Source organism: Cervus canadensis, chromosome 5 (genome assembly GCF_019320065.1).
Source record: "Cervus canadensis isolate Bull #8, Minnesota chromosome 5, ASM1932006v1, whole genome shotgun sequence".
In the NCBI taxonomy this organism is placed as follows: domain Eukaryota; kingdom Metazoa; phylum Chordata; class Mammalia; order Artiodactyla; family Cervidae; genus Cervus; species Cervus canadensis.
The window spans coordinates 43,029,193-43,042,820 of record NC_057390.1 but is presented as its reverse complement, the minus strand read 5'-3'; the positions used below and the strand labels follow the sequence as shown (position 1 = coordinate 43,042,820).

The following is a 13,628-nucleotide window of genomic DNA, read 5'->3' as shown; positions in this document are numbered from 1 at the left end:
CTTTAAATAAAACATTCTGTTCTTTCCAATGTATACATTTTAAATAATGAAGTTATTTAAAATGTTCAAGGTCCCACAGTTTTTACTTCTCTCACTTCTTAGGTTAATATTAAACATAATAATGAATTTCCATCTCTCCTAAGTTTCTCAGAGAATCTTAAATTATAAAAAGGAATGACTGTTCAAAGCTTTAGAAATGACACAACCAACCCTTCCTTTTATGTACCAGTGAAATAGTTTCACCGACAAAGATGTCTTTGGAGGAGATGAAAGATCTCCACCTGGAGGAGAAATACCTGCAACCGGAAACCAAGGAAGTGAATGGAATCCTCATGACCAAGATGATAAGCGATAACTGGGACAAAATCTGGAATTTTCAAGCCAAGCCTGATGACCTTCTCATTGCAACCTACGCAAAGGCAGGTAGGTTGAAGAAAGTTGAGGTTGGGGGCTTCAGTAGAGCCGGGATGCCTGGGGGTTCCTCAGATTTTAAAATTGTAGGTTTTCACCAGGGCCAGACTCTGGCTTCCCGGTGGTACTAGTGGTAAAGAACCTGCCTGCCAATGCAGGCGACAAAGGAGATGTGGGTTCAGTCCCTGGGTCAGGAAGATCCCCTGGAGGAGGGCAGGGCAACCCACTCCAGTATCCTTGCCTGGAGAATCCCATGGACAGAAGAGGCTGGGGGGCCACAATCCAAGGGTTGCAGAGTTGGACACAACTAAAGTGACTTAGCACACAGTTCCTGGAAAAATGAAAACCACTCTTACTGATGCCCTCCAAACCCCCAGAGTCCACGAGCCTCCTTTTTATTTCAGTTCCTGATAGAGGAAGAGAAGGCCAGCCTCCCACAGAATCACATGAAAGCTCAGAGTCTGAGGAACAGCAGGAAGCTCCTAGGGGAAGCCTGTCCTCCTCCCCAGGCTCTCCTGCATGTGGAGATGGAGCTGGAACTGAGCGCTTTGCCCCAGTGGGAAAAGCGCAAGTGGTGTTAGTCCAGACCTGCACGAGTACAGAGGGAAGGAGTGGTGGGTGGGGTGGAGTGACACTTACAGAATCCTCCAAAAGGGAGAGAAGCTTGTAGGGAGAACCAGAAGGGAAGAAGCAGAGAGGCCAGGCTCTGCAGCTGGAGGAGCAGAGACCTCAGAACCCAGAGGGCTGGATGGAGGGTGAGATGGAAGCCCCTCAGTTATGTATGTATCATTCAAGCGGTAGGGCCAAGGAAGGTAGAGAATTTTTCAGCTGTAACCAGCCTGGGAATGTCTCTCGGTGGCTAGTGGACGCTGCAAGAGGAGTCCGAGATGCTCAGAACCAGGAAGGTCGCAGGGGGTGCCCCTGCCCCATAGTTCCTAACTGGCCATGTCACCGCACGTGTCTCTCTTCCATGGCTCAGGATGCCTTCCCTAGCCTCACACTGCTCCTACCACACAGCACTGCCAGCCAGGCCTGCTGGGAAAACCAGATGGGAAGGCGGCACTGCTCCTGCTTACTCCTGTTGGGAGCTCTCAGTTTCTCAAAAGTCATCTTTGTCTGGCTTGCATGTCTCTTGCTCAGATCTGAATTCAAATTGGCACTGCATCTCAGAGCAGAAATTTGCTCTCCCTTCATCTTGGAAATTATGCAGTCAACCCCCAGACTCTCCCAGAACTCTCTCTATAGCTATGTTCCCCCACCTCCCCCAAGACCTCTCAATCCCCACTATACCCACACCCCATCCCCCATCCCCATGAGTCCTGCTTAAGCTTTCTAGCATGAGAATATGCCCACCTTAACCCTAGCTCCGAGGTTCCCTCCCTCCAATGCTCTGGCTTATTAACACAAGTGAACACTCTCCTCCCCCTCTGACTGTTCCTCTCCAAAAGACCAGCTCAGATGAGTCCACCTACCCATCCACGGTGGGCGACCCTCCTCCTATGAACTCCCGGGGCCCTTTGTACAGTCTTCATGGTCCTCACTGGAGACCTCTCAGTTATCAATGTATTGTCTTACATATCAATGAGAGCCAGGCTTAGCTAAGAGTCAGGGGCAATAAATGCCTTTGGTATGAAAAGGAAAATAGACATGTGGTGGGTAGGGCACATGGGCTAGTTCTTTGCCCACCCACACATCTGCATCAGTTAGGATTCAGTGTGGCTATATGTATCAGGAAACTCAAAAGTAAAAGCACTCTGGAGGTTAAAAGTCCAGGCCTGCAATGGTGGCTGCACTGATCCTCAGAAACTCTAGGTCTTTGAACTTTCTGCTCCACCATCTATAGGCTTAGCTTTTGCTTTCACAGTCCAATATGACTACTAGAGCTCCAGCCATCACATGCATGTTCCAAACAGCAACAAGGAGGCAGGAAGAGGGAAATGAGGTCATGTTCCTGCCCTTTAAAGACAGCTTCCCAAAATATAATGGTATGGCCACCTTTAGAGCAAGAAAGATTGAGAAAATAATCTTTTTATATAGCCTTTAGCTATGTGCTTGCATGCACACTAAGTGGTTTCAGTCATGTCCAACTCTTTGTGACCCCATGGACGGTAGCCTGCCGGCTCCTCTGTCCATGGGAGTCTCCAGGCAAGAATACTGGGGTAGGATGCCATGACAACCTCCAGGGGACCTTCCTGACCCAGGGATCAAACCTGTCTCTTGAGTCTCCTGCATTGGAAAGTGGTTTTTTTACCACTAGCACCATCTGGGCAGCCCAGCCTTTAGCTATATCCCCTGGTAAAAATTGAGGATCTATTAACTTGAGAAAGATGGGGAGAATGGATATTAACTAGGCTAGAAGCTGTCTTCGGCGTATTGTATCTCCTCCAACAAGACTGGAAGCTTGTTGGGGCACAGATAGTATTTGTCTCAACTTTGTATCTCCTGACATTCCTTTGAGTCAATATGCTTTCTCTCAAGCTACACGTATTAGGTTCAAAACCCTGTGGCAGATATGAGGTCTGAGGGACAGAGGGTCAAAAGGCCAGCCCCTACTCAGTGGAACTCTCAGTCTCACAAGAAGGCAGGTGTGGGGGAGCCCTTGGCTGTGGGGACAGGGGCTCAGAGCAGAGGCCCATCCACCCTGGGAGTCACGTAGGTGCTCAACATAAGCAGAGGTAGGTTTTCCTGAATATGGGAATAACTGATGTAGAATGGAGTTGCCCAGAGAGCAGGCAGAACTGAGGATAAGTAACTCTTCCAGGTACCACCTGGACCCAGGAGATAGTGGACATGATCCAGAATGACGGAGATTTGCAGAAGTGTCAGCGGGCCAACACCTTTGACCGGCACCCTTTCATTGAGTGGGCGCTCCCCCCGCCCCTCAGCTCAGGTATGTGCCGCCTGGGCCTGTGGGGCTGTGTCCTCTGCTGGGAAGGAGTCTGAGGATGATTCAGGTCAACACACCTCCATCAGCTGTGAGAAAAGACCCTTCAGTCCCTCTGTTGAAATACGGGACTGGGCAGCTTCAGACAGCATGTCTCCTGTGATTTCTCGAGGACTCAAGAGCAGGCAAGACCATTCCACACAGGGGAGGCAGGGTTGAGGATGGCTGGCCTCCAGTGACCAGGGACCTCACCCCTGGGTCAGGTCTGCCCGCTCCAGGATGACTGGCTTCTGCTGTGTTTCATCTCTGACCTGTCTGCCAGGGATCCAAGTTAAATTATACATAGTCCCTCTGTTATTAATATCAACAAATGATGCACTTCACACCAAAGATACTAAGAAATATAGGAGAGAGCACCTTTAAAGAGCTGACAACCAATTAGGAATGAAGGGTGTGTTTTTTTAGATTTGTTTCTAACTGGAGCATAATTGCTTTACAATATTGTGTTGGTTTCTACCATACATCAGCCTGAATCAGCTGTATGTATACGTATGTCCCTTCCTTCTTGAACCTCCCTCCCAGCCCTGCATCTCACCCCTCTAGGTCATCATGGAGCCTGGAGCTGAGTTCCCTGGGCCCTAAGCAGCTTCCCACTAGCTATCTGTTTCACACATGGTCGTGCATACACGTCAGTGCTACTCTCTCACTTCATCCCATCCTCTCCTTCCCTCGCTGTGTCCACAAGTCTGTAAGGGAGTGTTTTTAGAGAGTAAATAGCAGCAAAGAGTAGCTTTGCAGTAGGACCCAACCTGATGGTGAAAAGACAGAGACTTTGGACTCAAACAATTCTGGTTTGGATTCTTATCTGGACAACCTTGAGCATGTTATTAAACCTCTCAAACTCTAATCATCCCTAAAAATTTCTAAAAATACGGCCTGTTGAAAACCCATGATTGATTGAGCCAGTCATTCCAGCACCATCAGGCAAAAAAAATTATCTTTTCTCACATCTAATTGCCATGGCCCCTTCACAAGTATTGAATTTTACCTTCTACGTATGGGCTTCCCTGGTGGCTCACGTGGTAAACAATCCACCTGCAATACAGGAGACCCAGTGTCGATCTCTGGGTTGGGAAGATCTGCTGGAGAAGGGAATGACAACCCACTCCAGTATTCTTGCCTGGAGAATTCCATGGACAGAGAAGCCTGGCACGAGTTGCAAAAGAATGAGACAACTGAACAACTAACACACACACATATGGGTGCATTCTGAGTTTTCTGTTCTGCTCTGTTCCATTACGTGTCCCTCCTTATGCCAATACCACACTGATGACTGTAGCTTTATATGAAGACATATAACTTGGTGACACTGGGCAGGCCACCAGCCTAGGATGTAATTTGTAATGTGGAGTCAGGTAGGGGGTACCGAGCACATGGTGAGTGTGACTCCAGATGCTGGCAAAACAACAGAGATGTGGATGAGAAGTGTTAGTTGAGCAGCGGCCTTGTTGCAGGTCTGGATCTCGCCAACAAGATGCCTTCTCCGAGGACTCTGAAGACGCACCTGCCGGTTCAGATGCTCCCACCTTCCTTCTGGAAAGAGAACACAAAGGTAAGGACAGCCAGGCTTGATCCGAATACTCACAGACTGTCTCCATGTAAGAGGAAACAGCCACGGGCCTCAAAAGATAGGTGCCCAGTGCAGGTTCCAGATGGGCAGTAACCTGAGACCCCTCCCAGTGCCCACCACTCTACCCTGGATCCGTCTTTCTCCCAGAATATTCCTTCTGGGTACCAGTAGACTAGACTCCAGGCAGCGCCATCCTCATCAACTGTCAGCTGAGTCACGTTCAGACAGTGAGCGATGAGGCAGGGCGCCTGCTTCCTGGGGAGGCAGTCATATCAGTGTGACTCCTCTAGGAGCCAAGCCAGGGCTGAGTAAGGTGTGAAGGGGGTTTATTTAGGGAAAACTCGTGAGGGGGTAGGGAGACCCCTGAGGGTGGGGGGCCCAGGACCACATATGATGTCTGGAAATCATCCCCATCATGGATAAGCTCCCAGCAACAGCCATGACTCTGTCCTCTATTTTTAAATTTTTGTTTTAGCAAATTCAGACCCCATAAATGCAGTGCACACTGAATGTACTAGTGTTTTGTTTTGTTTTTGATGTCAGCTTCATCAGTGAGTCTGGAAGTCAATGAAATACAGAATATACCCCAAATATCAGCTTAGAGATTTGCAAAGAAAAGTGCAACAAACATTTGCAGAATTAAATGCTTGCCTCGGCTGGACTGTCCATCTTCCTGTGGGCAGGCTACTTTGCAGACCCAACCACAAACCCTTCCATGCTCTGGGCTGAGCCCTTTCCAGGGGAGCTACACGGTCAAAGCTATTTAGCCAAGACACTCTCTACTTAGTGCAGAGCTCGGAGATGCAGTGTGAGTGGCTGCTTTTGAGTTTCTCTGCTCTGGTTTCCATGGCACTCCATCACCTCATCTCATCCATCTCCCATCAGAGGTGTCACAGGTTTCCATATATCAAATGCCATCACCCTATTTGCTACCCTCACCATCACCCAGGTCACCATGACTTTGAAAATATCTTGATTTATCCCCACAGACACTTAACATAATTTTGCTGCTCTAGAACTAATATTATTTCCAAATGATGTTTTTAGACTCAAAGTCAGAAGACCCGCTAGCATGTGTTTTGTCATCAGATTAACAGCTTCTTTTTGAAACCAGGCCTCCTAAAATGTCAAAATTTCCATGACAGCACATTCTTTTATCTGCTGAGAGCTGTGGATTATTTGAGTAGGAGAAGATGTGGGCAAGCTTAGTCCGAGATTTTCCTGTTACAATGGGGCAGTGAGCTAAATGGAGTTCCCCAAAGACACCTGCATCCTAGCCCCTCCCAAACCCCACAAATGCACCTCACCTGTAGAGTGCACTTGGCAGGTGTGATTAAGTTGAGCATCTTGAGACCGAAGATCCTCTGGTTACCTGGACAGCCCTGAGCATCGTCACAAGGATCCTGATGAGAAGGAGGCGAGAAGGTGGAAAGACAACGTGAAGGATGTGACACCTGATGCAGAAATGGGGGCGATTTCAGGGCAGAGTCCAGGCCGAGGCGCACAGATGGCCTCAGGTTCTAGGAACTGCAGGGAATTTCGTCCCCTGCCCTGGAACCAGCCCCATGGCCAGCTGGAAACCATTCCAGTGACCCCAAGCTCCAGACTGTAAGAGAACCAACCTCTTGCTGTTTTAAGGCTCTCCACCTGGGACAATTTGTCACATCAACAGCCAGAGACTCACACAGATAGATGGCAGACTCAGAACATGTGAACATGTGGCCTTCGCGCCCACTTGGACATCTGACTCCAGACCAGAGGCATTTCAGCAGGTCCCCATCCAGCCAGGGCTTCCCCCATTCTGATTACTCAGCTTCAATTTGCAAAAAAAAAAAAAAAAAAGGTGATAACCAACATAAGCATTGAGAAATGTGTTTACTTGATCCTAAGACCTTGCTGCTGGGCATCCCTTTGGGTTTTCTGAGAACATTGGTGGACACTGGAGGGCTGTCCAGTGGGAGGAAAGAGGCAAAGGGCAGGGTGCCTGCAGTGCTGGGCTCACAGGAGGAGCCAAGGCCCCAAGACCTGTGCTAATTTGACCAGATGGAAACAGCTCCCCCCACCCCCTACCCAGGGGGCTGGTCTGCTGAGTACGCAAAACACAGGGAACATGCTTGAGAAACCATCCATGGACTCCTCCCCCAGAGCCCCTGCCTACTTTGTGTCTCTACTTCTACATCTGACAGTTGACCCCACATGCAAAGGAATGAAACAGGACCACTCTCTCACACCAGACAAAAATTAACTCAAGATGGATCAAAGATCTGAATGGAAGACCTGGAACCACAAGACCCCTAGAAAAGAATACAGGTAGTACACTCTTTGATATCAGTCTCAACAATGATTTTCTTGGATTTGACATCAAAAGCAAAAATAAACAAGTGAGACTACATCAAACTAAAAAGCTTCTGCACAGTGAAGGAAACCACCAACATAAGAAAAAGGAAACCTAATGGGAGGAAATACTTGCAAATCCTATATCTGACAAGGGGTTAATATACAAAGTATATGGAGAACTCACTCAACTCAGACGGAAAAAAAAAAACAAGCAATTTGTGACTCTATCAAAATTGTAAACATACCTTCCCGTGTCCTGCAATTCACAGTGCAGACTTGGTCACAAAATTTTCCAAAACACCTTTCCCAAAAAAAAGGCCTTTACAGCCCAGGGCAGCCTGGGTGGCGGGTAGGAGGAAGGGTGGTGGGACAAGCTCAGAAGCAGCTCTGCCTCTCCCAGGAGGGGACAGGTCACCAGCAGCTCCAGTGGTACTGGGGTCCCGCGATCTTATCAGGGATGATGGTCACTGTGAGGAGGCAATTCCTTGGGTGCTCAGAAGGCAGAGGCAGCCCCGCCCTACAACTAGGGTAGACACCCTGCTCAGTGACAGCCAACGGGACCTTCCTCTCCCCGCCTGAGTAACACCTCGTGGCCTCCCCCGTCCTGGAAATAGCAGAGGGAGGGTGACTGCAGCACTTGTCATGCTGAGCAGAACACCTGAGAGAAAGGGCGTGTTGTCACCGACTCTGCTTAGACCACAGCTGTAATCAGAACTGTGCCGGGCAAACTGGAGAGGGTCACAGAAAACATAGGTCTAGTCACTCAGACAGGATGGTCCAAGACAGCAGTCCCCAGCCTTTCTGGAACCCGGGACCGATTTCATGGAAGACAATTTTTCCACGGACCAGGGTGGGGAGCGGGGACGATGGTTTGGGGATGATTCAAGCGCATTACATTTTTGTGCACCTTATTTCTAATCTAATGCTACTGATCTGACAGGAGATACCAGTCTAAGGACCTGAGGTTGGGGAAAGTGAAAGTGTTAGTCGCTCAGTTGTGTCCAGCTCTTTGCGACTCTATGGGCTGTAGCCCCCAGGCTCCTCCGTCCATGGGAGTCTCCAGGCAAGAATACTGGAGTGGGTATTCATTCCCTTCTCCAGAGGCTGTTTCTGACCCAGGGACTGAACCTGAGTCTCCCACATTTCAGGCAGATTCTTTACCATCTGAGCCATCAGGGAAGCCCCAAGAATACTGGAATGGGTGTTTCCAAGGAATCTTCCCAACCCAGGGTCCGTCTAGCAGCAAGGGCTAAGGTCGAAGGTCTAAGGTCCTTCAAACAACATGGGCTCTTCCTGAACAGTAACCTTTCCTGTCTTGTTCTCTGTGTCCATCCCTTTCCTGGCTGATTTCAGATCATCTATGTGGCCAGGAACGCCAAGGACTGCCTGGTATCCTACTACCATTTCTCAAGAATGAATAAGATGGTGCCAGACCCTGGCTCCTGGGAGGAGTATATCGAGACCTTCAAAGCTGGGAAAGGTGAGCGAAAGGAAATTGAGGTCCATGCCTCCGTTTTCAATCACCCACATATCAGAGAGGCATGACTTCTGCTGAGCGACTGGGCTGCTCGAGGTTCTGGGAGGACACAGGTGTTGCCCAGACAGGGTTATTGTTCAGGGGTCACTGTCCAGAGGTCACAATAAAATGCTACTTAGAACACTGTGGGTAGAGGGTAACAAACTCACAGGTGATGGTGCAGGATCCAGGGGCATGGCCGGGTGCTGAGGCAGTTCCTAGGGAGACAGTCAGCCACAGGGAGTTGCAGGGAAAGAATCACCCTGCACACACCCCTGGCCCCAGGTGGGGCCCAGAAGACAGAGGATCCAGTGACACTGACCACAGGCTCAACCTCGCAGCAGGAGGAGGGTGGGGGTGGCTTGGGGGCCAGGGGAGGACACTGTGCACCCCCTTCCCCCATTCTCCATCACAGACAGTAAAGGGGCCCAAACATCTGGTCATTGGGATTCTTCAGAATGGATTCACAGTCAGCCTGTGGTGGTGTTCAGTTGCTCAGTTGTATCTGACTCTACAATCCCATGAACTGCAGCACACCAGGCTTCCCTGTCCTTCACCATCCCGCAGAGTTTGTTCAAATTCACGTCCATTCAGTTGGTGATGCCATCCAACCATCTTATCCTCTGTCACCGTCTTCTCCTCCTGACCTAAATCTATCCCAGAGTCAGGGTCTTTTCCAGTGAGTCAGCTCTTTGCATCGTGTGGCCAAAGTATTGGAGCTTCAGGTTCAGCATCAGTCCTTCCAATAAATATTCAGAATTGATTTCCTTTAGAATTGATAGGTTTGATCCCTTTGCAGTCCAAGGGACTCTCAAGAGTCTTCTCCAACACCACAGTTGGAAAGCATCAAATCTTCGGCTCTCATCCTTCTTTATGGTCCAACTCTCACATTTGTACATGACCACTGGAAAAACCATAGTTTGGACTATATGGGCCTTTGTTCCCTTAATCAGCATGTTGGGGACCAGTATTTATCTCAAAACACTGGTCTGGCCCCATGCAGCAATGTAAGGGGAACACAGACCTGCCTCCTGCCCTCGGGACAGTTTCTCATAAGGGAATAAATTCAAGGGTGGGAACAGAAGCCACGGAATCCAGGGTAATTTTAATCAACTCCCTAAAAAAACAAATAAAACCCTGTCTCTGCAAATAAGAATTCTAGTTGTGTTTTTCAAATGTCCTCTTTTATTTGAGACACCAGCACTCATTTCAGAAGCTTCAGGTTAATACTGACACCCCCTCCTTTCTCCCTCCCGTCAGTGCTGTGGGGCTCCTGGTACGACCACGTGAAGGGCTGGTGGCACGCCAAGGACCAGCATCGCATCCTCTACCTCTTCTACGAGGACATGAAGGAGGTGAGGACCATGCGACCACCGCTGCCGTGTCCTTGAGGGATCAAACTATAGTCACACCTGCACGTGGACTGCCCACACCAGGCCTCTCTTCCTGATGCCCTGTCCAACTCAGCTTTATCCTCAAACAATGCAACTACTTTTGTTTTTCATTTTTTCTCTCTCGTTTTCTTTTTTCTTTCTCTAATCTTTATTTTTTCCTTAATATATTTATTTTATTGAAGTATAGGCGACTGACAATGTTTCAAGTGCACAGCAAGGTGATTCCGTTATACATATACACATATATTATTTTCAGATTATTTTCCATTATAGGTTATGACAAGATATTGACTATAGTTCCCTGTGCTATATAGTAAATCTTTGTTGCTCATTGCATCTGTATTTTTTAATTAGAAATCTAGCATTCTATTCATATTAAGTCAAACAAGTGGAATCAAAATGTCATATATTTTTTCTTTAAAAATCTTCCAACTTTGCTTCTGTTCACAATTTTCAGATGATCCTCCACTCAGGAAATCTCACGCACTTTTACAATCTGATTAATCCTGCCACTCACAAACCATGTTTCTTTGCCTACAAAATGCAAATCAGCTCTTTTTGTGTCTCAGGATATTCCCGGGAAGATTTAGAAGCTGACTTGTAAAGCTCCTGGCATCCACACCCCAAACCCACTCCACACACTGAAGTTTAGTCCACACAGACGCTGGCAGGACTGGTCCCACGTGGTCCCACTCATCGAGTGTCCAGGGCATCACATGGTCACTCTTGAACCCAGGGATCAGTGCCCTAGAATTACAAAACCACCCCTGGACCTGTGCTGAAAGGTTCTCTGGAATCTGGTCAGATGCCAAAGGTCCTTCTCTGCATGTCTGTGATCAGAAAGAACAGGCCACAAGGGCTTTTGCTTCTGGGTCAGTGTGAAGTCCCCGAATTCTGCCTCTGACAGACCTCGTGTTTAACTTGCTGAGCCATCTCTGGTCCTAGAGTCACTCCCCTCTTTCTGTGCCTCTGCATCTCCTCCTCCAGGGGCACGCTCCCTACCCTGAAGCCCATGCTCACCCTGCATGCGTGCATGCAGGCAGCACGCTTCCGGACAGGCGTTGCAGGGCTGTGCTCATGTTTCTCCCCCCTCCTTCTCGGTCAGCCTCCCTGGGGCTAGGAGAGCCCTCATGTCTAAGTCCTTCCTCCCCAGAACCATCCAGCGCCATCCACAGTCATTCTCCCAAGGAAGACACATTGACTGTAATTGAGCTGCTCCCTTAAGCCGTCCCTCCCCAAACACAGTTCATCTAACAGAACATCACCCCTTCATGGAAAACCCCTAACTACTTGGCTTTTTGTGACTGTTCCACATACAGGATCCAAAGCGGGAAATTCAGAAGATCCTGAAGTTCCTGGAAAAAGAGGTGTCGGAGGAAGTTCTGGACAAAATCATCCATCACACGTCCTTTGAGGTCATGAAGGAGAACCCGATGGCCAACTACACCACGCTGCCCACCAGCATCATGGACCACTCCATCTCCCCGTTCATGAGGCGAGGTACACAAGGGAGGGATGGAGAGAGGGAGTGAGGGAGGCCCACACGCTCAGAGGTTGGACAGGACTCCAGCCCCTTCCTGTTTCCCGGTCATGCTTCCGGCTCCCGCACCTGTGCTGTTGGCGACACTCCCAACAGTGTCCGAGGAGCAGACCCCATAATCTGCCCTGTGCCAGCCCCTGGGTGCATCCTTACCCACCCCTCTCCCCGGAATCACTGAGGTTTCGCCTCCTTGCAGGAATGCCTGGGGACTGGAAGAACTACTTCACCGTGGCTCAGAACGAGGACTTTGACAAGGACTACGAGAGGAAGATGGCTGGGAGCACCCTGACCTTCCGCACGGCCCTCTGAGTCTCAGGGCCCAGCGAGGCCTCCTCACTGACTTTAGACATGTGAGCCTCACCATCAGGATGCCGAAAAAAATGACTCCCTCGCTTTCATCCTGAGCTTTGCACACTGTCTGTAGAACCCATGTCCTAAGATACTCAAAATACAATCAAACCCTGAGTAGTAAGTTTAAAGTTAAATCGCTCGGTAGTTCACAGAGGCCCAGCCATGTGAGGAGCTGGAGCAAAGTGAACGCACGACTTAATCCCAACATTAGAGCACACCACCTGGTGAGTTTCCCGGGGTCAAGGCTAGAGGAAAGAGAGAAAAGGGTCAGCCCAGACCTTCAACACAAGAGAGATGCAAAGAGATGAGGAGAGGGCCCTGGAGAATGCAAGAGGGACCAGGTCTTATCCCCTGAGGTCCCGAGCGAGAGACAGAGAGGGCCTCACTCACAGAGACCCCAGGCCTCGAGGCTCAGGGCCTGGAGGGGTGGGGGGAGCGGGGTCTGAGGCTCAGACTGAGACACGGATGGTCTCAAGTCCAGGAACCAAACCATAGGATCTCGGGGCAAATATAGGCCAGAAAGCCAAGGAGGTTTTATTAATATATTCCAGGTAGATTTTTTGGAGAGATAGGAAAGAAGCCCCAAATTAGCCCAAGAGAAATGAAATAGAAGAGAACAGCCAGCACCACGGGCACCTACCTCCAGGACAAGGTGACCGTCCTGTCTCTGGAGGAATCAGCACCATGTTATTCTTTGTAGACAGATGCTCTTAGAATTCAGAGAGGGCAATGGCAACCCACTCCAGTACTCTTGCCTGGAAAATCGCTTGGACGGAGGAGCCTGGTGGACTGCAGTCCATGGGGTCTCTAGGAGTCGGACACGACTGAACAACTTCACTTTCACTTTTCACTTTCATGAATTGAGGAAGGAAATGGCAACCCACTCCAGTATTCTTGCCTGGAGAATCCGAAGTACGGGGTTGCCTGGTGGGCTGCCGTCCATGCGGTCGCCCAGAGTCAGACACAACTGAAGCAATTTAGCAGCAGCAGCAACAGCTCTTAGAACTGTCGGGACGGCTGAGTCATTTAGTTTCACGTGTCCTGATTCTCCTTGTTAAAGCCTGCTCAAGGAAGCGTCCGCCCTCATTCACACAAGTTGTACTAAGGTCAGTGCTTTGTTTTAAACGAGTCAGGAAATAGATGACTACTGAGAACCTACTCTACAGCTCAGGGAGCTCTACTTGATACTCTGTAATGGCCTATATGGGAATAGAATCTAAAAAGAGTGGATATATTCACTTTGCTTTGCACCTGAAACTAACCCAACATTGCAAATCAACTAGACCTGAATAAATTTTTTTTTAAAAAATAGATGTGTCAAAAAACAAGTAAAGAAAAGAAAGAAAGTTGGGAAGTTTCCCTCTGTAGGCGTGCCGCTTTCCTGTCAGGTACAGAGAGCCACCTCCTCCTCCAAGGACCTGAGTCAACCCTGTCTGCAGCCTGTGGTCTTTCACCTTCTAAGCAAGCATGCAAATCATTAACCACAGGACAGATAATCCTGTGTGTGTGTGTGTGCCTGCTCCCCGACACGTGGCCTCTCAGGTGAAACCACAGGGAACCCACTC

General features: G+C 49.1%; 1 protein-coding gene and 1 long non-coding RNA gene across 2 annotated transcripts; one reads left to right on the top strand and one right to left on the bottom strand.

Moving 5' to 3' along the window:
* Positions 1–251: 251 nt before the first annotated feature.
* Positions 252–12,645, top strand: LOC122442598 (sulfotransferase 1C1). The gene is made up of 7 exons (XM_043470450.1): positions 252–423; positions 3,173–3,301; positions 4,810–4,907; positions 8,616–8,742; positions 10,039–10,133; positions 11,492–11,672; positions 11,909–12,645. The coding sequence occupies exons 1-7, from the start codon at positions 252–254 to the stop codon at positions 12,019–12,021; spliced, it is 915 nt and encodes a 304-aa protein (XP_043326385.1). The 3' UTR covers positions 12,022–12,645.
* LOC122442599 lies at positions 4,601–12,837 on the bottom strand. Its single transcript, XR_006269672.1, has 3 exons — positions 12,704–12,837; positions 6,233–6,328; positions 4,601–4,888 (listed from the first exon to the last, which is right to left on the bottom strand). It is a non-coding gene; the product is annotated as an uncharacterized LOC122442599 (long non-coding RNA).
* Between the last annotated feature and the right edge of the window lie 791 nt (positions 12,838–13,628).

Excerpts from the sequence above, each read along its gene's own strand:
- LOC122442598 (XM_043470450.1), top strand. The coding sequence starts at position 252 with ATGTCTTTGGAGGAGATGAAAGATCTCCACCTGGAGGAGAAATACCTG. Across the intron at positions 3,302-4,809 it reads CCCCCCGCCCCTCAGCTCAG|GTCTGGATCTCGCCAACAAG; the intron begins GTATGTGCCGCC and ends GCCTTGTTGCAG. Across the intron at positions 4,908-8,615 it reads TCTGGAAAGAGAACACAAAG|ATCATCTATGTGGCCAGGAA; the intron begins GTAAGGACAGCC and ends GGCTGATTTCAG.